This window comes from Ursus arctos, unplaced genomic scaffold (assembly GCF_023065955.2).
Source record: "Ursus arctos isolate Adak ecotype North America unplaced genomic scaffold, UrsArc2.0 scaffold_13, whole genome shotgun sequence".
NCBI classification, from domain to species: Eukaryota; Metazoa; Chordata; class Mammalia; order Carnivora; family Ursidae; genus Ursus; species Ursus arctos.
This window is the reverse complement of record NW_026622797.1, coordinates 19,733,229-19,757,244: the sequence shown is the minus strand read 5'-3', so window position 1 is coordinate 19,757,244 and position 24,016 is coordinate 19,733,229. Positions and strand designations below refer to the sequence as shown.

Sequence of the window (24,016 nt, the reverse complement as noted above, 5' to 3'; positions counted from 1 at the left end):
AAAGCCTCGTCTTTTAGCATGCACTAGTCATTTAAACCTATCTCATAGAGTTGAAAGTTGCTTCGAAGATAATCCAGTTAAACCTACTCATTGGTATTAGAAGGCAGCTATGCTCACCACTAAACCACCAGCTCACACTAGTGTTTGAGCCCTTTCTGTAGCACAGAAGCCATGTGTCCAGCTAGTCCTAGTTCAAACTCCTCAGTGTCGCTGACTCTCAGCAAACACTGGTAGCTCACTCAGTCTTCAGCTGGCTATCACTGAAGAATGTTTCTACACCTTTCTTGAACAAAGACAGCTAATTTGTTTTCTTTCCTCTTAAAACAAGGGTGGAAGCTTAAGTAAGGGTTTTTTCAGCCTCCTTTTTTTTTTTTTTAAAGATTTTATTTGTTTATTTGACAGGGGGAGACAGCCAGTGAGAGAGGGAACACAAGCAGGGGGAGTGGGAGAGGAAGAAGCAGGCTCCTAGCAGAGAAGCCTGATGTGGGGCTCGATCCCAGAATGCTGGGATCACGCCCTGAGCCGAAGGCAGACGCTTAACGACTGCGCCCCCCAGGTGCCCCTCAGCCTCCTATTTTTGAAGTTGGAATTTAAGGAGCAAGAGAACCACCAACCACCACTTCCCTGAAGACTGAAATACAACTGGGGGGTATTATTTCATTCATCCTCTTACCTACAGTAATGACTAAAAAGACCTCACGCTGTTAAGGAAGTGAATCATCCAGGCATAAAATTTGTTGCTACGTTTCAGGGTGACTTTGGATCAGAGCTCCAGAGAAAAGCGAGCAATTCTATATTAGTCAAGATCAAGCTGTAATGGTAAACAGGAGAGCCTGAGCACAAATTTCAATTGTCTTGAAAACACTTGCTTCTTAATAACTTCCTTGCTTTGTACCAAGTTTATCTTTCATGCTTCCGGCCATCGCCTCGATCAAACCCCTCACCTCTCGTTTGTTGTCAAGGTATCTCTCACATCTGCTCATTGGAGGCTTATCTCATAGAAACTATCTTAACCGGGACAACAGTTCTGCTTGGGTTTCTAAGTCTGTCTGGGGTGGATAAGAAGCACTCAGAAGTTACACTCACAAATACATCTTTCTAATGAGAAGAATATGCCTTGCAGTGGCGTGCAAATAGTAACAAATCAATCTACTGTGTAGATTTCCAGTTCACGTGCTCCTGAAGGGCATCAGCTTTCAGACAAATAGGCTAATTCCTTTGGAAACCATCCAAAGTATCACATCTTTGATCAGAAACAGCTAAAAATGGTTAGAGTAATTGTAAAGAGCAAATGGTCCTTCTGTTATTTTCTGTAATGATTCAGGATAGAGAACATGGTGTTTAGGTAACAAGTGTTAAGTTCTGCAATTCATGTAATTGGACTAATGAGGTTTAGGTTTCAGGGCCCCCCAAATGTATGGGCCCCTGCGAAAGCCACAGGAGGTATCTCCATAATTTTATACATTTTTTCTAAGAGCACACCCCAAAATTTTTACGAGCTTCGATCCTCATGAAATCTAAAACTACCTCTGCACCTAGTACAGTGATGAGGTCCTCTATGGGATTAAAATAATAAGTGTTTATGCTTCTTATTCTCCAAAAGATAACAATCCTCTTGAAGAAATAATTCACATCAAAGAACCATCTGTTATCATGTGAAAGGTATGCGGTTTGGAGTCAGGAGATGATAAAATCTCCAAATCTCAGCTCTGCCACCTATATTCTGCTATGTGATTATAGACAAACTCTCTTCTTTCTGTTCACATAAAAAATACAGACCTAATCCTTAAATAACAGGAATGTTCAGAGGATTAATAAAACTAAACATGTGAATGTCAAATGTATCACATTCACCACGTCCATGTGAATGTCATTTGAATCATTAAATCCCAGGTTGCATGAGTCCTTAAACAAGGTTTTCATTTAACCCCATCCCCTCTCAATGTTCGGATTTTCTCTGCAATATCCCCAAGACATGGTTGTCTATACTCAGCTTGGATAGGCCCAGTGAAAAGGACTAAAACAGTTCACTTCTTACCATTAATATCGTAAATACGTGGCATAAGAGTTTTGGGGGTTTGTTTTTGATTTTGTTTGTTCGGTTTTGGGTTCTTTGGTGTTCAGGTATAGGTGTGCGAGTCACATGACGAAAAAAACACTAGCACTGAGGATTGAGGTATAGACTAGAAATTTCCCTTCGTGAGTACTAACGTGTGTGATAGTCAAAACCAACAGAACAGCACGGGAAAGGGAGGTTCCCTGGGATGTAACCTTGGGCCAGTAATGAATTCACAATAGGAAAATTGGAGAAGCCTAGGAAGGAAGGGTCAGAGAGAAAAGGGGCAAACAGCAGAGAGTAGTGTCATGGAAACCCAAAGAGGAGTTTTGAAAGGAGGAAGTAGTTAATAACGGCAAGTGCTGAGGCATTATTCAAAACCATGTTCTGATGATTACAGAGCAGATTGGGGATCCAGGAGATCATTAGTGAGATGGTGGAAAACTGAGCAGGAATGACTTGTGGGGGAAGACAGAGGACACAGAAAGTGTGGTCTCTTGGCCTTGACTGGCAGGAGCGGCAGCATAGGGCGGCAGCCAGGCCACACCTCAGAAAGAGAAGAGAGTCAGTTACAGACTGCTGAGAAGGAGGCGGGCAGAGGTAAAAATGAATACAGAAGTTGGTGGAAGACAAGGCGTGCAGTGTTGTTCCTGGAGCAGAGGAGAGGGGAAGAGGTCCAGCGCACAGAAGCCCAGGTCAACCTTGAGCAATTAAAGGGATGTTTCTGCTCCTGAGATTACAGGCAAGGAGGGGACCAGGTACAGAAAAATTGACAGATTTGGAGATAGAAGTCAAAAAATGTCATGCCTGCGTGTCTCCGGTGGGCTCAGAGTTTTAAGTGTCTACTAATACATGGACCAAGGCAACAACTGCAGCCAGTGTTTAGGGCTTCAAAGAGAGCATTACTGAGAGGTTGCCCCAGAGATAAAGCTGAAGATGGTCAGCTCCAGCAGGTTGGGGTTGGGGAGTATCCCCAAAGAGGACTATATCCAGGTTCTCGAGGTGGGAGATGCTAAGGATACTCACCTCTAAACGTTATCTTCTAAATATCCATAAAATTCTGTAAACTTCTCTCTACCCAGACCTAGTTAAAACTCCAGCCTTCCCTTCCACAGACAACTGACTGCGGAATGCTGCTTGCTGGTAATCTCACCCACTTTGACGTCTCCTGCTGATTAGTTACACTATAGCCAGACTTATTTTTAAAAATACAAGTCTGGTTATGTGTCTTTTTGAAAAAACATATATATACTATTGTCACGTTGCTCTTAGAATGAGGAAAAAGCCTAAACATGACACGCAAGGCTATTCTCAATCTGACGTCTTGCCTCTGACCCCTTTCCTGTCTCACCCCCTGCCTCCTCCCTGGTGAAGTTCCTGCCAAGTTGGTCTTTTTCAGGATCACAAAGCATAATATGTTTTCCCCCTACCTCATGTGTTCCTTGACCTGCTCTGCCCTAGGCAAACCCTACATATTATTCAGACTCAACCCAAAATTCATTTCTTGAAGGGATCCTTTTCAGTACTTTTCCCATATACTCTTATAATTCCTATATTTTCAAATCATAAGCTTACCCTGGCTTTTAATTATCAGCTTTTATTATTTTTTTTTTTTTAGAGTGAGTTGAGGAGAGTGGCAGAGGGAGGGGAAGAGAGAGAATCCTAAGCAGGCTCCATGCTCAGCATGGAACCTGATGCAGGGCTCGATCTCATGACCCTGAGATCATGACCTGAGCTGAAATCAAGAGTAGGACACTTAACCGACTGAGCCACCCAGGTGCCCCATTAACTTTTATTATTAATTGATTAATGTCTGTCTTCTCAACTAGGCTATAAGTTATTTGAAGGCAATACTCAGGTCTGTTTATAGTCATTATTCTGTAGAAGGACAGTGCCTAGTGCATAGTAAACAATCTGAAATATTTGTTTCATGCATGCATGCATGAATGAATGAATGAATGAATGAATGAATGAATGAATGAATTGGTGTTAGCACTATGGCTCTGAGATATGAGTCTTTGCCTAACGGAAGACCACAGTTTCTCCTTTACCTATTTCCTGACTTTCTTATGAAGATCAATAAAACTCTGCAGAGGAAAGTCTTTTATATATTATTGTCTTTATCATGGTTGTAGAGGAGACACTGACAAAAGCGTGTACTTTGGGAAAAGGAATTAATTTAACCAAGATAAAGAGTTCCGTTAGGGATCAAGCCGAGACTTGTAGTGTGCTCTCTCTTCTGGGTCTTTTCTCTCTGTTCCTTGGAGCATGAAGGCAAAGGAGCCTGATTGATGACTGCCTGTCTGCTCCCATCCTGACGGCATAAAATGTTCCTTGGTAACATCAAAAGATGCTTCTTTCAGCCCACTGGCATAGGAACTCAGAAAAATTTGAGTTCCCAAGTGAAGTAGACTTTAGTGTAACAGACATCTGTTTATATAACAATTTATGTAATTAGAGCTGGAGAAAAAGAACTTGCGAGCTGGTATGACAGAATTTTCTTTAAAGCTGTAGAACAATCATTTATATGGATGTTCCAACTGTTCAGAGAAACAGTCATCAAAACATCCCTCATCAAAGCTCTTTGAGTGAAGAAAATAAAACAGGAGCAACAGTCTTGTTCCAGAACATGTAAATCCCGCTCTGTTTGATTTTCTATGGCTTGCATTTTGATGTTAAAGCCCCACTAAGGTTGAGAAAACTGCAAAGAGGAAAATGCTTCGAAGTTATGCCTCCAGCTACACAATCTAAGCAGTGAGGTTGGCTAAAGACCGGTCTGAGGAGCAGGTAACAATACTCAGACCTGTGGACAGAGTCACCCACCAGCGAGGACAGAGAGGGCTACTGTCCAACCCTGTCCTCGTCAACCCCCAAAGGGTGCCGTAGTATTTACCAGACTAGTCAGTAGACAAGAGGAGGATGAGAAGAGTAAGCTGTTTTGTCAGTAGTTCCTGGGAACACTGCTTCAAATTCGCTCATGTCAACACCTGGCTCCTGAGGTCCCTAGACCTTATGTGATAGATATTTCTGGAGCCTTCCCCTGGCTCCTCCAGGCTCAGATTCCTAGCTTCTAAGGATGAAGAGAATTTATAAAGTTTAATCTGGCATGGGAGAAAACGACTTTAAACTACAATGGAGTCAAGCGCAGCGGAATGTGGAAATTTGTACTCAAAAATTACTTGTTCACACAGTTTGCTTTGACTTGTCTTCTCCCTTCTAGCAAAGATCTTTAATTCTAATCAGGCTGAAAAACTGTGAAAGTGCCCATACCCGCCGCTCCACGTCTTTGTAAAGATCAACAGAAGGGAAATAGAAATAAAGCCAGTATACTCTGGCTTTAATGAAAGCACTCAAAGTATGGAATCATCACGTGGTTCTACCAGATTCTATGTAGCCCGAGGTTGATAAGCTAGCCCTTGATGATTGGGGCTGGCACAGGTCTGGTTTGTGAGAAATGTTAAGTAGCTTAGATATGCAGATTCAATTTATTGGTAACGGTGCTAGAATACTTTGACTGCGTTCATCAAGCATTGGGAGGAGCCATAGTTCACGTGTGGCAGGATTCAGTGATGCATATGACATTTGTAATAATAATAATGGCAAACATTTTCTGAACACAAGCGCTGTACTATTTGTCACTTAACTTTTATAAGTGGATATTGAAGAGTCTAATAACATAAAGATTCAGATTCCTGTGACTACTGAGTCATAATAAGAATCACAAAATTTTTAATATTCAAATGAATTTGGAACAAACCTGATCAACAGAAAAAAACTGTGAAACATTCCTTTGTGTCCAAATTATGGATCTGGCTATATTCCCAGGGGCACCAAAGAACATTGTGCAATACTCAACCTGTGTGGCCCTGGATTTCAAGGTAGAATAGCCTGGAAAAGCCACACGTTTCCTTTCCTCTTGTCCTTTTTGTTGTCCTAATCATCTTACTTCCTGAGTCTTTCCAGCCTGTAGTATATTGTGGCCATCTGGTGGAACTCAGAGCCATTGCCTCTGGTCAGACTGATATATAAAATCGAGGTAACTGTAGACCCATCTGTCCTAAAGCCCAAAGTTGAACTTCACTCCAGAATCTCTGGAGGAGTAACTTTCCATTTGGCCACAATTATTTACGGGGTGCCTATTATTACAGAGCGGCAAAGAGCGGAGGAGGAAGACATAGTGAGAGGCTCTGCTCTGTTAGGTAGGAACACATCTACACAGTGCTTATGAAAGTTCTCGTCCCTGTGGGAGCCTGTACCCATCACCACCTATCACCTACCTTCCGAGACATCTAATAAGGTTAGTGAAATCTCCCAGCTGTTTACTTAGTTCACTTAGCTTACTTCTGTCTGATCCAGAATCCCAAGTTCAAGGTCCTGAAGAAGAGAAGTGGAAGTAGAAGTAACTGTTGTAATAATAACTTCTTATTTTTATTTTACAGACGTGGAAGCTCAGGCTGAAAGAGCTTAAATCCTTGCCCAAGGTCTTAGAGCTGGAGTAGAAGAAAGAATCTGGAGTTGAGCCCACCAAACTCTTGCCCCTGGTCTCTGAAAAAAGAAGGTGAATTTTATTACCTGATGGAGCTCTGAGGCAGACACCCTTGGAACAAGGCAACAAAGGTGTAAACACAGGTCAAAGTAAGCCTTTGAAAGTGGGATAAAGCCCACAGCGAAACCCGTGGGAGTCAGTGGAAGGAGGAGCAGCTGTGACTTGAGATGATTCAGGGAAAACTTTGGAGTGAGTCAGTGTCAGGCTAGATTAAGATGGCCGGGAGAGAGACATGGGAATCCCTCTGCTGTCTGAGCATGTCCTTGCTGTCTGGGGTTGCCAGCCAGACTGAGCACAGCCAAGCCTCTTGCCTCTCACAGCTGCCATCTGCCTCACAGCTCCGGCAGGGGCCAAACTCAGCCTGCATCATTTCCAGACTTCCTTGCTCTTGCAAAGTCATCCGGAGGTGAGCCACAGAGAGGTGTCCTCTAAATGACTGCACAGCCCCAAAGAAACGACTCTCCTGAAGAAAGAGATGACAGCTGAGGAAGCTGCTTACAGGGAGGAGGTGCACGCGCGCTCACCTGCGCTCTCTTCCTGCGGCCCCGAGCAGCACGTGTCATCCGCCCCCTCCTCCCCATCTGGAAGAAGGAGGAGAGGGGTGGTAGCCTTATAAAAGCCTGGCACAGGGCCAGCCTTGCTCAAGCTGTCTTTATTATTCAGTCTTTGGAAAGCACCTTGAAAATAAACAGTGACTGTCTCCTATCATGTATGTACCACTTAGCAAATTGGAAGTGCTTCATAAAAGTCAATGAACCCAACATAAACCCTGACTATTAATATATATGTCCGACACACACTGAATGTGCAAATCGATAAGAAAATTAACATCTTGAGATCTTCAGGTTTTCACTGAATAAGCTTTACACTGAATTGGGCAATGATTTTAAAGCATATTTGTGGTAATATTCACTACAAATATGCATTAAAATGATTTTGAATGCATAATTATTTTGCAGAGCACTGATTCTAAATGCAAGGACAATTAATTTAAGCTTTAGCCTTGTCATATTCCACTTAAATGTTTCTAGTGATCCTCCCATAATCATGATACCACATAACTAACTTATAAATAAAAATCCTTATTGCGGACTATTATATATCATTTCTACTAAAATTGTTAAATAAATGCTAGTATTAAAATCATACAAATGGTAGGTAGAGGAAAGCTTTGGTGTGGGAGAGGTTTTTTTCTGATCATCGATTATTTGCAAGAATAGTACAAAAATTCCTGTATATCCTGCACCCAGATTCCCCAACTGTTAACCTTTTACCATATGTGCTTCATCTCTCCCTGTGTATATTTATGTAAGTATATACACATTCATATATATGCATATTTGTACAAATTATTGTTTTTCTGAACTAAGTTAAGAGTAAGTCGCAACCATGATGTCCCTTTACTCCTTAAATAACCATTATAATTACTAAAATCAGGATATTAACAGAATATTAATCAATTACTATTATCAAATCTTCAGACCGTATTTATATTTTACCAGTTGTCCCATTACTACCTGTAAAGCAGAAAAAAATGAATCCTTAACTTCATTAAAAAAAAAGCCTTAGTTGCATATTATATCTCTATCAGAAACTAATGTGTGGATTAATATAATATGGGATTCAACCAGGTATCATTGTAGGACCATATATGTGATTGAAACATTAAGCGATGTGATCATTTCCTTAATAAAAATCTCAAAACATTATTATGACTGAGTCCCTTCCTCCATTGATATGTGTGGTTGTAATAAATGAGCGAATGACAAAGTCATTAAAATTTGATGATGCTACTTTATTTTTAAACATTTTAAATTATTATCTGCTTCTAAAGACAAAATTATTTTCAAAAATCTAATATAAATCCCTAGTTGGTTGAAGATAAGTGAGAAAGAATTACAGGGACAGAGGCCCACTGGAAAGGGCATCACACGAGGAGTGGGTTGACTTTGACCTCTGCCATGAAACAAGCTTCCTACCGGTAGTGTTATTACTTACCATGTGCAACCTATGGTCAAGAAGACTGATGCAAATGAGACAGCCCCAGGGACAGAGGATTTCGTACTAGAACAGTGAAATGCCTTTTAGTACCAGCAACACAGCAGGACTTATGCTTTAGCAGAGAATGGTATGTAATGTTTATTTCTGCTTTTTAATGAAATCCTTGTAGCATGAAGAGGGGAATCTAGTCACTGATTTTGGCATGTAAATTATCAGATCACTTTCAGAAAGAACTTGCAATATTTACATAGCAGCCTTATCCCTGATCCAGGAATTTCACTCCTGGCATTTCTACCCCCCAAAATAGTCTACTTTTTTTTTTTTAAAAGATTTTATTTATATATTTATTTGAGAGAGAGAGAGAAAGAGAGCATGCATGAGTGGAAAGAGGGGCATAGCGGGGAGGAAGAGAGAACCTCAAGCAGACTCTACTCTGAGCACCAAGGCCCACCTTGGGGCTTGATCTCACAATGCTGAGATCATGACCTGAGCCAAAACCAAGAGTTGGAACTTAACCAACTGAGCCACCCAGGCACCTTCCCCCCAAAATAGTCTTAATTACCACAAAACCTCAGACACAAAGTTATTCATTGCTTCATGATGAACAGTAGTAAAAAAAAAAACCAAAAAACTAAAACAAAAACAGCAAAGGGAAAAGAAAACCTAAGACTTTAAAAGTACAGGAGAGGCAAGGCAAATTATTATCTATTTACAAGATAAAATGGGATACGCCATAAATAAAGTATATTAAGTAAAAAGGCAGTAGCAATGGAAAGTACATAGGTTGAGAAATTTAGTAAAAATGAGTTTCAAAATTGAATATATAATATGATCTCAAGCATATGAAAAACAAAAAAAGGCATGGAAAAATAAGTCAACCTGCTAACAGGGGCAGTACCTGGCTCGTCCAAACCCCCCACTGTCAATGAGCAAGGATTAGCCCAAGAGGCCTCACCACCAGCCCACTTCTGATGTCCTTTCAAACTGGCCCACTCCCCAGTTCCTTGTTTTGTGAAACAGAATGAGAGGAAGCGAATCAGAACCGAGCAAGTGGGGATCAGAATGCTTGCCACAAACACTGCAGAGAGCAGCGTAAGTGCCGGGTGGGCGACACTGTTAGCTTGTTTGTAGATACAGAAACTTGATAGACAGGGTTGGTCTTGCAAATGACTTTTTCCCTGTTTTCATTATGTTCCAATTTTCAAGGCAGAACAATTATTAGTTTTATAATAATAATCTATAAAAGATTTAAGAAAATTAGCCCTTTGCTAAATGTCTTTATGGTACATAAAATGATGTGAATTGTAAGAATAGAAGAAAAAAATTATCTATTGATTACTATGCAGCTGGAACTGAGGAAAGTACTTTTACAAATGAAATATAAATACAATCTCATTTAATACCATATTCTATTTCTGTATTTTGATTATATGCCATGCATACTTGCTCAAGCCTAATATCTACAGCCATTTATATGCCTCCCTTTCCCTAATCCCTCAATTAAATCAATTACAAATTGCTGCCAATTTGATAATAATTTTTTTCCAATTTTCCGTCTCTTTCTCATCCCTGCTTTGCATCCCTCATTATCTTATGAGTCAGTTGGCTCTAGGCTATGCTGGGTAAGAAACTAAGTCCGAAATCTCCTTGGCATTAACAGAGTACAGATTTATTTCTCTCTCACACAAGGGCCAGTGGGAGAGAGTTGATTCTCTATTGTCGCTGTCCTCTGTGTCATGACAACAATTCAGGCTGTTTCCAACTTGGGAGAACATCGTCTCAACAGTGGTACCCACGACTGCTTTGCAGAAAAGGAAGAGACAGGATGGAGAAACCACACTCATTTTTCTCTGATTCAGCCTGGAAGTGACAAAGTTGACCAAAACTGGTCCTGGTCACATGGTTCTAACCTAAATGAAAAGGAGGCCAGGAAGCAAGGGCACTCATGGGCATCCAGGGAGCGTCAGGTCCCCCAGGCCACACCCTCCTCTGTATTCTGTCTTAAATCTCCCCTCCACGCTGCCACTAGACTTCTCTCTAAAATGCAATCTGATTGGATAAGTCTTTTCTTGATTACAAAAAACAAAATTTGAAATAGTTGTGTATCATCTAGAGTAGAATTTTTCAAACCCCTATTATTTGGTAGAAGTAAATTTTTCCAACACTTGATCTGAATACACACATGAATACATACATAAATTTAAAATATTTTAAACTACTAAAAATGCACAAGGAAATATCTTATATACAATTTCTTCTATCAAAGTTTGTTTCATAAAAATGCACATTGTTCTCACTGTCCTTTGTATTATACAAATATCAAACATTTAAAATATACTAACAACATTTTATTTTTATTGGGTTTACACAATTGGTATTCTAGACTGGATTTTATGATGGTGGTGGGGAAGAGGGTCAGAGAATTAAAAACAGTTGGGAAGCACAGACCAGTGCACTGAGCTCCAATCGCAAGAATAGCTTCTGCTTGTATCTTCAGCCTGGCTCCTTGCCCTTTTCACCTTCTAACATTATTCTCCAAAAATTCTGAACTGCATGTAGTTTCTCCAGGGCATTATGCTATTTCCTCTTCCTAGAGCAATATCCTCTTTTCCCACCCCATTTTACCCAAAAACTTCCTGCCAGTATTTCAAGACTCTAATTGAATATTGTTTGGGCTGCTTCTGTGTTCTGATAGCTTCCTGTATACAATGCATTCAAAATTTGTATTTATAACTTTTCCCCCTACTTTCTTTCTATAATTCCTTAAGGTCACCTTTATTCCTTGAACTGTAGACCAGAGCTGGCCTATACTGATCTCTCAATACATGTTTATAAGATGCTGAAGTGCACATTTATTCAGTCAGTCAGTCAATAAATTTTAGTGAACACATTATATTCCAGGCACTGTTCAATACACTGTAAACTTGGAGTCGAATAGGCAAGTCCATTATCCCTGAGAAGAACCTAGCATAAGATGGCAATAATCCTAAGCATAAGACATCCTCCATATCAATCATTTTTATCATGTACAGCCAGCATTTAATATCTAAAACTTTCTCCTAGTCAAGAAGATTTTAACAGTGATTCACACATTAATAAATGCAGAAAAGTAAACAACAGGTACTCAAAATAATCTTAGAACAGAATTCACAGGGAAATACTTGGCAAAGGCTGGATTCCTTTTGGCAAGTCAAGTCCATCTCTGATCTAGAAAATTTCAAATGTCTGGAAACCATTTCTTCTCCCAGAACTCTTTGCCAGCAAGATTCCTTAAATGAAGGTTGCTTCTCCTGCCCAAAGTATTTGGTATTAGAAGGGATTCCGGGAAGTAGACCATCAAATTTAGGCACCTAGGACTGTCTTTCTAACCTAGTTAGATTTGAAGGCAATGATGACTTCAGTGCCAGCAGAAATATGAATATTGATTGTTCATGGCATGCAAGTGGCAAAGTACTTAGTTAAATTATCAACTGTGGTTTCCAGGAAGAAAATACCTACTAAACCTCCTTTGTCAGCAGAAGCTGGCCCTCTCCCCTATCTGACGGGGCTGCCATCCCTATAACTGAAAACTCTGTAATGGCCTCACTTGATTAATAAGGATAGGATGGGCTATGATATAGTGACAACCATAAGACCTCAGTGATGTAATGTAACAAGAGTGTGTTTCTCTTTCACGTTACCTGTCTGGTACAGATAGGCAGGGACTTCGTTCCACATAGATGCTTATGGCTCCAGATTGGTTGAAGTCCAGTCAACTTGCAGCTGGACTGGTGGAACACATGGTAGCCATTGGTGGGGAAGAGGCAAAGGGAGAATTCCAAACCAGCTCCTTACAAAGAGGGCAAGGAGACCACTCCAGATTGGCAGCTGGCAGGTTTAATAAGCAAGGGAACTTACTTATGAGGCTTGTCTTGGGTGGCCACAAGATAAGTAGATCTCCCCACTCACCTGCCAGAATCTTAAATGTTTATATAGAGGCCTGAACGGGGTTCGGTTACATATACCGTCCAGATGGTCCAAACAACACCTTACCATCTCAAGGCCATGTCACTGGGCAGCTCCCAGTGCAGAACAGTAGGCAGAGGGTACATTCCAAGGATGGGTGGGGGATGAGGAGTATCTGATTGCCCAGGTTTGGCTCATGGACCAACCAGACGTCATGTCCTCTCAGTGACCTCCTCCAACACGTCTGTTCATAGCACATTTACCAGAACTAGGAACACCATCATTGTAAGGAGACTAAAAAGTATGGTGGAACATGGAGTTATTTGGTGAAAAGAAAATATCTCTTCCACATCACCAGAAGCAGTTTCCTTGCAAGGGGGGTTATGGTGTTTCTCAGGACCTATCTACAGCCCTCCAGATTGCCTCTAGATTCCATAACTAGAGTCAGATACCAGCAAACCCCAAAGCCTTCATCACAAGTCTCAACCAAGGAGAAACAGGTTATACATGGAAATAATTGAAAGATTCTGCCAAACTATATTATGAAAAATATAGGGAGCATGATAGGAATGAACTCTAAGGGTAGTAGACCAGGCAAGAAAAAACACAATATTGTACTAAGTCAAATTTATTGATATACATACATTTGCTAAAAAACGTGGATTCAGTGTGTTAACTGAAACAGCCAGATATTTTTAACAATTTGCTGTAATGGTTTTTTCTTTGTCTGATACCTGGATTCAAGTATAATTTTCTTCAATAATATAGAGCAGTATTTCTCAACCAGGGAAAATTCTGCTCCCCTGGATCCTCCCTATGGGACATTTGTCAATATCTGGAGACAATTCTGATTGTCATGAAAAGAAAGGAGGAGCTACTGGCATCTAGTGGATAGAGGCCAGGGATGTTGATAACATCCTACAATGCACATGGCAGCCCCTCACAACAAAGAATTATTTGAGCCAAAATATCAGTTATGCCAAGGTTGAGACATCCTGATTATAGAGAAATTTGGAAGCTCGATGAAATTTGGAAGCAATGAACAGGTTAGAGTAGATTTATCATTGAGAACACTTATCTATTTCTAACCATGTCACCTAGGATGGCCCAAAGGACACTTCCTTCTCCAAGACATTAAGGAATACGTTGCTGGGAGCACTGGATATTTGATAGAGCTCTGCACTGGCTGTCTTCTGACAACTGGCAATGATGGAAGGACCCATTGCCACTGAGAGGAGTTCCCTAATATCAGTGTGGATGATGGAATCTTGCAGTGCAGATGCCACTTGATAGCCAGAGACAGAGAGGACACGGGTACAGATGGGGCAGCAGGACTGGGGCAATAATCAGGGATCTGGTAGTGACTACAACTGATCATGGTGTCTAGGACTGAAATTGATAGGCAGCCTACTCAAATATTACTCAGTTTGTAGACACCAAAAATTCGAGGTACTATAAACAGAGCTGAGATTGAGGCCCCAGTTTTTCCAGCCTTTCACTGAATTCTCACACTAGAGCCAGGCTCCCTTGTTTATACAGTTGATCCTTCCCAAAAGAACTTGTATCCATTTACCAAAGGATTATGTATAGGGGAAAGGGGACATACTAATATTTTTGAGGATTCTTGAGCATTGGCCCTGAACTGACACTCAAACACCTAATGATCCAATGTTACTAGTTGCTGATCAGAATGGAGGTTCATAGAGCCCAGTTGTAACTCGCGTCCCTAACAGGATAGCCAACCAAATGTTACCCTATTCCCGGGACACCTGCAGTGATTACTGCCACCATCAATGACTTGCATGGTGCACAGATGGTGATTCCTAACACAGTGCCTTTAACTCAGCTAACTGAACATATATGAATGAGTTTTTTATATTGATGGTGAAGTATCATAAATCCAGTCAGGTGGTGACTGCAATTGCAGCTGTTCTCTAGGCAAAGTCGTGGAGAAGGTGAAAGAGTTTCCAGGAGAGGACTTGAACCTATAACCAAGTAGAATATTCAGAGACCTGACCAGAAACCTCCCTTGCCCTTCTGAGGATCTACAAGCCTAGAGCAGCCAAAAGCCCAGTCCATGCCTAGCGGTAAAATTAAGGAGGGGTAGGGATGGTCAGAAAACAATAGTGATCCCTAAGATCATAGCAAGGACAGGATAAAAGAAAGCATCAAAGAGATTAATACCACTTTAAATTTGTGCCACCATTGTAGGACTGTGAGTGAGACCATAGGAATAGCTTAAGTGTATCTCATATGTACCCAGAGAGTCTCTCATCTGCAAAAAAATAAATATATATGTGTACAGCATCTGTGGGGCTGTAATAGGAAAGGATGTGGCCACATAAGAAAAGCTAGGCAATGGGGGCTCCTGGGTGGCACAATTGGTTAAGTGGCAGATTCTTGGTTAGGCTCAGGTCCTGATCTAGGGTCATGAAATCCAGCCCTGTGCCCGGCCTGGCTCCGTGCTCAGCAGGGAGTCTGCTTAAGTTTGTTTCTCCCCTTCCTTTTCCCCTCCCCCTGCCTGCCCACATACTCACCTTCTCAAATAAATACATAAATCTTAGGAAGGAAGGAAGGAAGGAAGGAAGGAAGGAAGGAAGGAAGGAAGGAAGGAAGGAAGGAAGGAAAGAAAGAAAGAAAGAAAGAAAGAAAGAAAGAAAGAAAGAAAGAAAGAAAGAAAGAAAGAAAGAAAGAAAGAGGGAGGGAAGGGGAAGGGAAGGGGGAGAGAAGGGAAGGGAAGGGAAGGGAAGGGAAAGGAAGGGAAGGGAAGGGAAGGGAAGGGAAGGGAAGGGAAGGGAAGGGAAGAGAAGAGAAGAGAAGAGAAGAGAAGAGAAGAGAAGAGAAGAGAAGAGAAGAGAAGAGAAAAAAGAAGAAAAGAAAAGGAAAAGAAAAGAAAAGAAAAGAAAAGAAAAAAAAGAAAAGAAAAATAGACAACTTTGGTTTCAAGGGTCTGAGCTTCAGAGAGCCTTGTCTCCCAGGTCGGGGCATAAAAGGATTGCCTCAGGCAAGTAGCAGTGTATACCTATCTAAGGGAACCCTGTGCCTGGGGGCTCCCCAAGGAATATCTCGTGTTATTACAAACAGAGCTGCCCAGAAGTGACATTCCCAAAGACTTTATTATTTTCATACAACCCATTATCACAAGCAGAAGAGCTTCAAAAGGCATAATGTAGGAACTATTTAAATGGTAATAGATATAAATTATTTCTGTCATTGCAAAAAAACTACCTAATTTATATGATTGGTAGGCAATATCTTTAATTTGCTCACTTCAGCGGCATCTGTGGAAGGGAGACAATGAAGCACTAAGTGGATAGTGTATTATCCCCGGGAGTCAGGCAGGCACTTAAAGATGCACATTAAAAAATTCCATGTCCTGTTTGGACAGAAATATGGGTCTTCTAGGATTATGGTGGATTATCATAAACTCATTAGGTGGTGTCTCCAACAGAATCATGTGCCACACTACCACAGTTAGATTTCTACATCATCTATGAGACACAAAAATAAAACCTGGAACACTCAATTTATAGGAAATTCATTTTAGCCTCCTAAGGGGAAGTCCCTGAGGCCACTCCAACTGATAAGTCACTTAAAAGCTTTGCCTACTATTATCATGTAGATACAAAGCCCATAAACCTTAACACTAACTCAATGTTTCTCCAAAGGCTTGAAGGACTTTGTAAATTGTCTTAAAATCACAACTTACTACTAGAGAATGACCTAACATGAAGGTGAATGTGGTTACTGTTCTATGTATAATGAACCATACATCATTTTTCCAATATCCCAGTTACTTACATGAGAAGATCTTGGTTAGGATAAAGGTCAGTGTTTTGTGTTCTCAGCAAGAGAACTTTAGCTGTTCCAGAGAAGTGGAGAAATGTACTTTGTTATTGGTGTGATTTATTTTGGGCACCTTGATTTTTAGACTTCATTCCAAAATGGACTCATCTTGTCATTTAATAACATCCTACCATTCGAGCTGCTCAGCCAATTCTGAGAAAGGACTAATCCATTTCAGTATCAGCAGCAAGATGGACACTCTGGTAGAGCAGATGTGCACTCTTCTCTGTAATTACTTTCAGCTCTTGCTTTGCCCTTTACTGTCTGTTTGAAATTTAACCTTAATGGAATCAGAATGGCATTTACTCAGGGATCAGCTCCAGATTGTGTGAAACTCACAAAAATAAAGGTTATGACATAGTAAGTCTACTAATCACCTTCTGTGACTAGAATTGACTAATGGTTATCTTTGAGTAGAAGAAATTAAGAATACCACATATTTATCTTGAGGTAGGAGAAATTAATCATTCCTCTTCTCGTTTTGCCCCCTGCCATCAATCACCATGTTAGCCTATACTATGACCTCAGAGTAAACATTCAGAGTTCGGACACAGAGAGCATAGAGAATGGTCCATTCTATCAAAACATAAAGGGTATAACTGTGAGATGCTAACCAGATAGTCAGAGGTAGAGACCAAGTTGGCAGCTGGAAAGGCAGGGCTGGAGCATGGGAGAACATTAAGGATGGAGTGTCCAAACACAGCAAACATGGAATCAAGAAGTGTTCCAGATCTTCCATACTCTGCTGCCAGAGCCCAGCCTTAGGTGAGTACTAAATGCTCATTTCTTTGTAACAATAATAGCTAGATTTGCTTACTCAAGTATTTTACAAATGTTGCAGGATAAAGAAAATTTTAGTATTTAAATAGTAAGCTCCTGAATTCCTCCTGAAAGAATTGTTTTTCTCTGGAGTAATCTTATTAAGTGATTAGGGGCTCTTATTAAGGCTCTGTTTTTGAGTGTCTTCTAGACTTCAGAGGAGAGGGAAAGCTTCCCTACATAATCCACCACGGAGATTTGATTCCTGCAAGTGAACAGGAGAGAGAAGAGATGAGAGGGAGGGAGGAGTAGCAGCATGGAGAAAGACTCAAGACTCCGAGAATGTGAAATTCAACAGCGAAACAGTGTGGGAAGGGTGCTGCTAATTATTGCCCTCCACGTTGTTGAAATTGCTGATATAATCTCCCCTCCACTGCACTCTTCTCCCTACCAATTTTCCACAAAAATCATCGAATGATTTTTTGATGGTGGCTTTTTAATTGTATTTTATTTTTTTAAAGTTTTTTTGAGGAAGCCACAGAAAGAAGAGAGGTCCCTTAGAGTGAGTACAGCATATGTGGAAGCTGCGAAGGAGCACACAGAAGAGGGAAACCAAGTGACCTAAGGACGTGAAATCTGAGGGGGTAAAGAGATTTGGAGAACGCCTTCAGACTTTTGAATATTATAAAACCAGCAAAGATTTAAACCAATTGCCCTAGAACTTGAGGGGCAGATAGGACTCAGGTTGACATCTAGGTAATGAAACCATCTTGTTCAATCCTCATAATATCTGTATGAGGAAGATTCTGTTGTTAGCTGCATTCTCTAGACCAGGAAATTCAGACCCAGAATCATCCCCGATGTCACATATCTAGTAAATTGCAGAGCAGGATTACGATACTAACTCTAACTACTGTGGGCATAATCCCAACCAGTAAAATACAAACTTTTGTTTCATATTTTGAGACTGAATCTTCACACAGCCAAATTCTATCCATCTCTTCAGATTCATTTTCCTCCCCCAAACCACACTGATGTCTCCCACTCTGAATTCCACATCCCTCATTGACTGTTTAAAGTTCTTCCCCTTCAGCATATAAACATAATCAGATCTTGCCCATTTTATAACAAGGCAGCTTCTTCAACTGCCTGTACTTTCTGCCCTCTTTTCTATTCACTTTTCTGCCTATTATCTCCACCTTGCTAGGCAATGGCCTCCTAATCCCAACACTCAACGGTCGCCATCAGCATCAGCCTTCACCTTATAAACCGTTTCCTCTGTAGCATTCCTCTTCACAAAGCCCCATCTCCACCTCTGTGGCATCTTAGACTTGGCTTCATACTTGCATCTCTGACCCTCCATCTATCTCCTTCCTATATTCCTCTTTTTTCAGCCATTCCTAAAATGCTATGTGTGCACTGGTTTCTCCTGTTCTTAATTCTACCTGGGTATTTATCCCAGAGTCAGTAGATAAGCCTCATACAGCCATAAGGGAGCCTCTTGGAATGAATACAAATTATTTTGCATATGTACATTTTTTCTATATTTTTTCAACATTATTTATTTCCATAAGTGTTTGTGCAGGATCTGCATTGTGTTAGGCACTCTTCTAGGTTCTTGAAATAAGGGAATTTTTAAAAACCCACAGAAGGAAAGATCCAAAATGACAAATATAAGAAAGGAACAGAGAAAATGTCCACAAATGACAAAACAATTGATAAAATGACACTAAATACAGATCTATCAATAATTACTCTGAAGTAAATGGACTAAATGCTCTAATCAAAAAACATAGGGTTTCAGAAGGGATAAAAAAACAAGATCCATCTATATGCTGCCTACAAGAGATTCATTTCAGACCTAAAGACACATGCAGATTGAAAGTGAGGGGATGGAAAACCATTTATCATGCAAATGGATGTCGAAAGAAAGCTGGAGTAGCGATACTTACATCAGCTATTGCATACTAGGTATTTACCCAAAGGATGCAACAATACTGTTTCGAAGGGATATATGCAACTTAAAGTTTATAGCAGCATTATCAATAATAGCCAAAGTATGAAAAGAATCCAAACATCCATTGACTGATGAATGGATAAAGATGTGTATATGTGTGTGTGTGTGTGTACATGTATGTATACACACACACACGTATATATATGCAGTGGAATATTACTCAACCATAAAAAATGAAATCTTGCCATTTGCAATGATGTGGATGGAGCTAAAAAGTATTGTTAATCAAAATAAGTCAGCCTGAAAAAGACAAATATCATATGATTTCACTCATATGTGGAATTTAAGAAACAAAACAGATGACCATAGCGGGGGGAAAGAGAGAGGGACAAACCAGAAAACAGACTCTGAATCATAGAGAAGAAACTGCAGGTTACTGGAGGGGAGGGGAGGGGAGCGGGGCACGGTGGGGGTGTTAAATGGGTGATGGATATTAAGGAGGGCACTTGTGATAAGCACTGGGTGTTGTACGTAAGTGATGAATCACTAAATTCTATACCTGAAACTAATATTACACTCTAAGTTAACTGACTGGAATGCAAATAAAAACTTACAAAAAGAAAATTTAAAAACCCATAAAGATCTTTGTGAACTTATATTAGGCAATAAGCTATTAACACAATAAATAAGTAAATTATACAATATATGAAAAATGATAAGGGCTACATAAAAAATAGGACAAGGTAAAGGGGATCACAAGGGCCAGGGGAGTGGAATGGCAGCTGGTAAGCCTAAAATGGTAGTTAGGGTAGATTTCATTGAGAAGGTAATGGTTATTCAAAGACTTGAAAGACATGAGGAGTTAGCCATGTATATAACAAGTAAAGCAGAAAAAACAGCAAGTGCAAAGGTCCCGAGGCATGAGCATGCTTGAAATGCTCAAGGAACAACAGAGGAACAAGGGGAGCATAGTAAGGAGAAGAGCTCAGAAAGATGATAGTGACCCAGGTCATGCAGGGATTTTTAGATTATTGTAAGTACTTTTACTCTGAGTGAAATAAACAGCCATTATAGGGTTTTGAGCTTAGAAGTTTTGCTACATGGCTTATGTAGAAGAATCACTCTGGCTGAATATATACATATTCATATGTATATAAAGACGCAGGAGTAGAAATAGGAGACCAGTCAGGAGGCTAGTGCAGTTATCTGCACAAGAGATGGTAGTGGTTTACACAGGATGCAGTGCTGATGTGTGAGGAGCGGTCAGTTCCTATTTATGTTTGGAAGTTATACCCAACAGTATTTCCTAATAGACTGGATACAGGACATGACAGACAAGAAAGAGTTAAGGACAACTCAAGATTGTTGACCTTAGCAACTGGAAGAATGGAGTTGCCATCACCTGAGATGAGGAAAACTGTGGCTAGACAACGTTGAGGGGAAAGAGATGGCTGGAAGATCCGTTTGGGGCCTGGAAAGCTTGAAGTGTCTACTACACAACTACGTGGAAATATCAAGCAAGCAGTTGAATATACAAGTCTGGAATTCAGGAGAATGGTCTAGACAGAAGTTGTAAATTTAGGAGTCCTTCACATATACCCATATTTAAAGTTATGTAATAGGATGATATGACTAAGAAAATGAGTTTTGGTGGGAAATAGAAAAGGACCAAAAACTAAGGACTAGGGCAATCAAATATTAAGAGGTAAGACACCAGCAAAGACAATTTAGAAGGAGGAACCAGCCATGGAGGAGAAAAACAAAGAAGGCTGGGATGCCGGAAGCCGAAGGAAGTAAGAGAAGGGAGTCATCGGCTATGTCAAGTGCTAGAGAAAGGGACGATGAGAAGTGGGTTCCATGGAGGTTCCTGGGCACTTTGACAAGGGCAATTTTAGTAGAGATGAAGACCTGATTGGAGGAGGATTAAGAATGAACAGAAGAAGGGAAACAAGTTTTGCAGCAAAGAGGAGCAAAACAATGGTGAGAGAGAAGGTTGTTTTTTAATAAAGAACTGTTTCAGTTTGTGTGTTGATGAGAATCGTTGAGCAGAGAGTGGAAATAGATGAGATAGAGGAGATTGCTGACGTGATGTCCTTGAGTAGGCAAAAGGACACAGAATCTACTGCATACATATTTGGAAGGTCTGGCTTTCAGTATGAATGTGAAGACTTATTTATGGCAATGGACAAGAAAGTGAAGTGTGCTAGATTCTGATGGGGGGATAGAGGTGATGGAGGGATTCTGTCGATGCTTTCAGGTAAATTATCCAATTATCTACTTTTCTCAATGAAATAGAAAGCAAATTCATCTCCTGAGAGTAAAGAAGGGACTAGGAATTGTTTGGGGAGGAGGGGTTGAAGAGATGAAAGAAGATATAAAATAGCCATCTAGTACAATAAGAGATAAAGATATCTTATCTGATTGCCAGGTAGCACTTGAAGGACCCCCCTGAAATCCAAAGTCAAGAATGTAAAAATGAGACCAGTCAGTGTGGTTGTGTGATTTTTTTTTTTCCAATCACAATTGGTTACACAGACACAGGCACTAAAAGTAGGCAAAGGATTGGACTTAATCATGGTTACTGTTTGTCAAGTAAGTACAATGAAGCAAGAGGGAGCAAGAAAGTGATTAGAATGATTGACCATAAATGTGGGGTGCATAAGCAGGGATCCTGAGCATTGAAGGAGTAAGGGATAGTGAAAAAATGGTTCAATGCTACTGAATGAAAAAGATGTAAGCACAGGGTTGTAGGACCCGGTAGGCATAGACACATCATTGGAGTGAGTACACTAGAGGGAATGAGGTATAAATATAGGAAGCAGTGGTCAGAGAGTGGGATGGATGAAATTAAGGTTTTGGAGGAGTAAGATGTATTGATAATGACAATGTCTAGGGTATGGTCATGAAAGCGATCAGGTTGTCAAAGAGTTTCAGACCTGCAAAGTGGGGAAGATCCACATCTCTGCATCTTTCCTGCATTAACTACCCTAGCTCTAAATAGTTCATGTTTCGAGATGATGTCCTGTCTATGCGTCCAGCTGAGATACTCTGTACCTGTTTGCTATCTCCACTCGGAGGCAGAACAAGTACCTCAAATATAACATGCTCTGGGGTTAACTCATTGTTTTACCCTTTCCCTACCCCTCCACCCGCAGACCCAGAGAACGTGTCATTTGTCTATTCCCGCTAAGGCAAAAATCAAGACTTAACTAGACCTCCTTCTCTACCCAGCAACATTAAAAGAATTTACAATCTCTGTTGATTCCATCACCTAAATCTACATTTTAAACTGTCTTCCTTCTCCAGCCCCACTCTCACAGGCTGAAATTTATACCCTCCAAATTTCAAAACTGGATTACCGAAGCAGTTTCCCAGCCTCTTTGCTATGGTTTTATCCATTTTCAAAGACATTATCCACATTCCTTCTGGAGTATTATTTCTTAAATGCAAACCTGCTTAAAGTGTCTCAGTGGAGGCTTTATATTGCCTTCAGGGTGAAATCCATACTCCTTAGCAAAACTAGGCAGCAGCTTATCTCGTACCTGCCTGCCTCCAACTCACATTTCACTGCTTCCCAGCACACCACGTTCACCTAGTGCTCCAGCCACATAGGATTACAGCCAACTCCTCAACTCTTTACCTTTGCAAATATGTTTCTGTTTCCAGGAATGCTCTTCTGCATTTCACCACCTTTTTCAACTAGCTAATTATTGCTCATTCTTTACAGTTAACTCAGTCTTGCCCCCTTCCAAAAAGCTTTCTCAGGGGTTCTTAGTGGGTTTAGGATTTCCACCTATGTGTTCCCAAAGCATCCTCTTCCTATCTACATCAAGACATTTTCCATATTGCAAATTAGTCGTTTTTAACTTGTCAGTTTCTCTTCCGAATCTGAGCTCACTGCGGGCAGAATATTGTTTGTTTGTTTGTTGTTTGTTTTTAGTTAAACTTTCTGTAGTTCTTAACACAATGTCTGGGTACATAATAGACAAACAGTACGGGCTTTCTGGATGAAAGACTGGCTTTTAGTTGAGCCCAACCATTACGGTGGTTTAAGTATCTATTCAAATCCTGAGATCCCAATTGCACGAAAATTCTTAAGGACAGTAATTCTCTCGTAGTTCCCAAAGTATACAGAAAAATGTTGGCAACACAGAAGAAGCACTTGGTAAACACTAGCAGTTTTACCCTTGGGGATGTAGCAAGGTCAAAATCCCCGCTCAGGCCAGCCGACCTCAGGTATTAGAACAGAAAGTGAGTGCAGTGGGCTAATACAGCACAAAGTCCAGTACCTTGGTTTCATTCAGTCACAGCAAATATTTTCCTCTAGACTCAGTAGCTCCCATTCTGGCAACTGGACAAAATTGTTTTGCCTCAAATTTAGGTGAAACTAATAAATGTGTGTATTTGATGACTGTGATCAATACCAAGGATCCCCAAAAAGAAATCTCCTATCTTTTTTGTAAATAAATTGCATGAGGTTATCATCATGATGTGACAAACTCAGCACAATTTCCTAAGAAGGGAAACTGCCAAACAAAAGGAAATGATCATTGTGATATTAAACAAAGAATTACATTCTCTGATTTTATGTAGTTGCCGAATTACAGCAAACCATGTTCACTTACTTAGCTGAAGGTTCTCCTCTTTCCACCGCTCCTTCTTCCTAGCCAGTCCTCAAGTGAGGCTTCAGCAGCTGCCAACATCAGCTCAACTGACCTCCAGCACCAGCTCCCCTTCTTTCTTCTGATCAAGAAGTACAGCTGGATTCCAGTGGAAGGCCAAGTGTAGATTTGAATTTGTTGATCTACAAATGGAAAATATCATCAGAAACAAGAGAATGAGAGAGTAATCGAATTGCAGGGGTTTAGGGCTTATTACTGTAGCTTTGCTTTACTTCACTCATCGT

General features: G+C 40.5%; 1 protein-coding gene across 2 annotated transcripts in view; it reads right to left on the bottom strand.

The window, feature by feature from the left end:
• The window catches only part of EPM2A (EPM2A glucan phosphatase, laforin), a 352,988-nt gene that overhangs the window by 148,254 nt on the left and 180,718 nt on the right, over positions 1-24,016 (bottom strand). For both annotated transcript variants that reach the window (XM_057310983.1, XM_057310985.1), the window contains one exon: positions 23,736-23,914. In XM_057310983.1, coding sequence (XP_057166966.1) covers positions 23,736-23,914 — 179 coding nt within the window. The remainder of the gene's footprint in view (positions 1-23,735; positions 23,915-24,016) is intronic.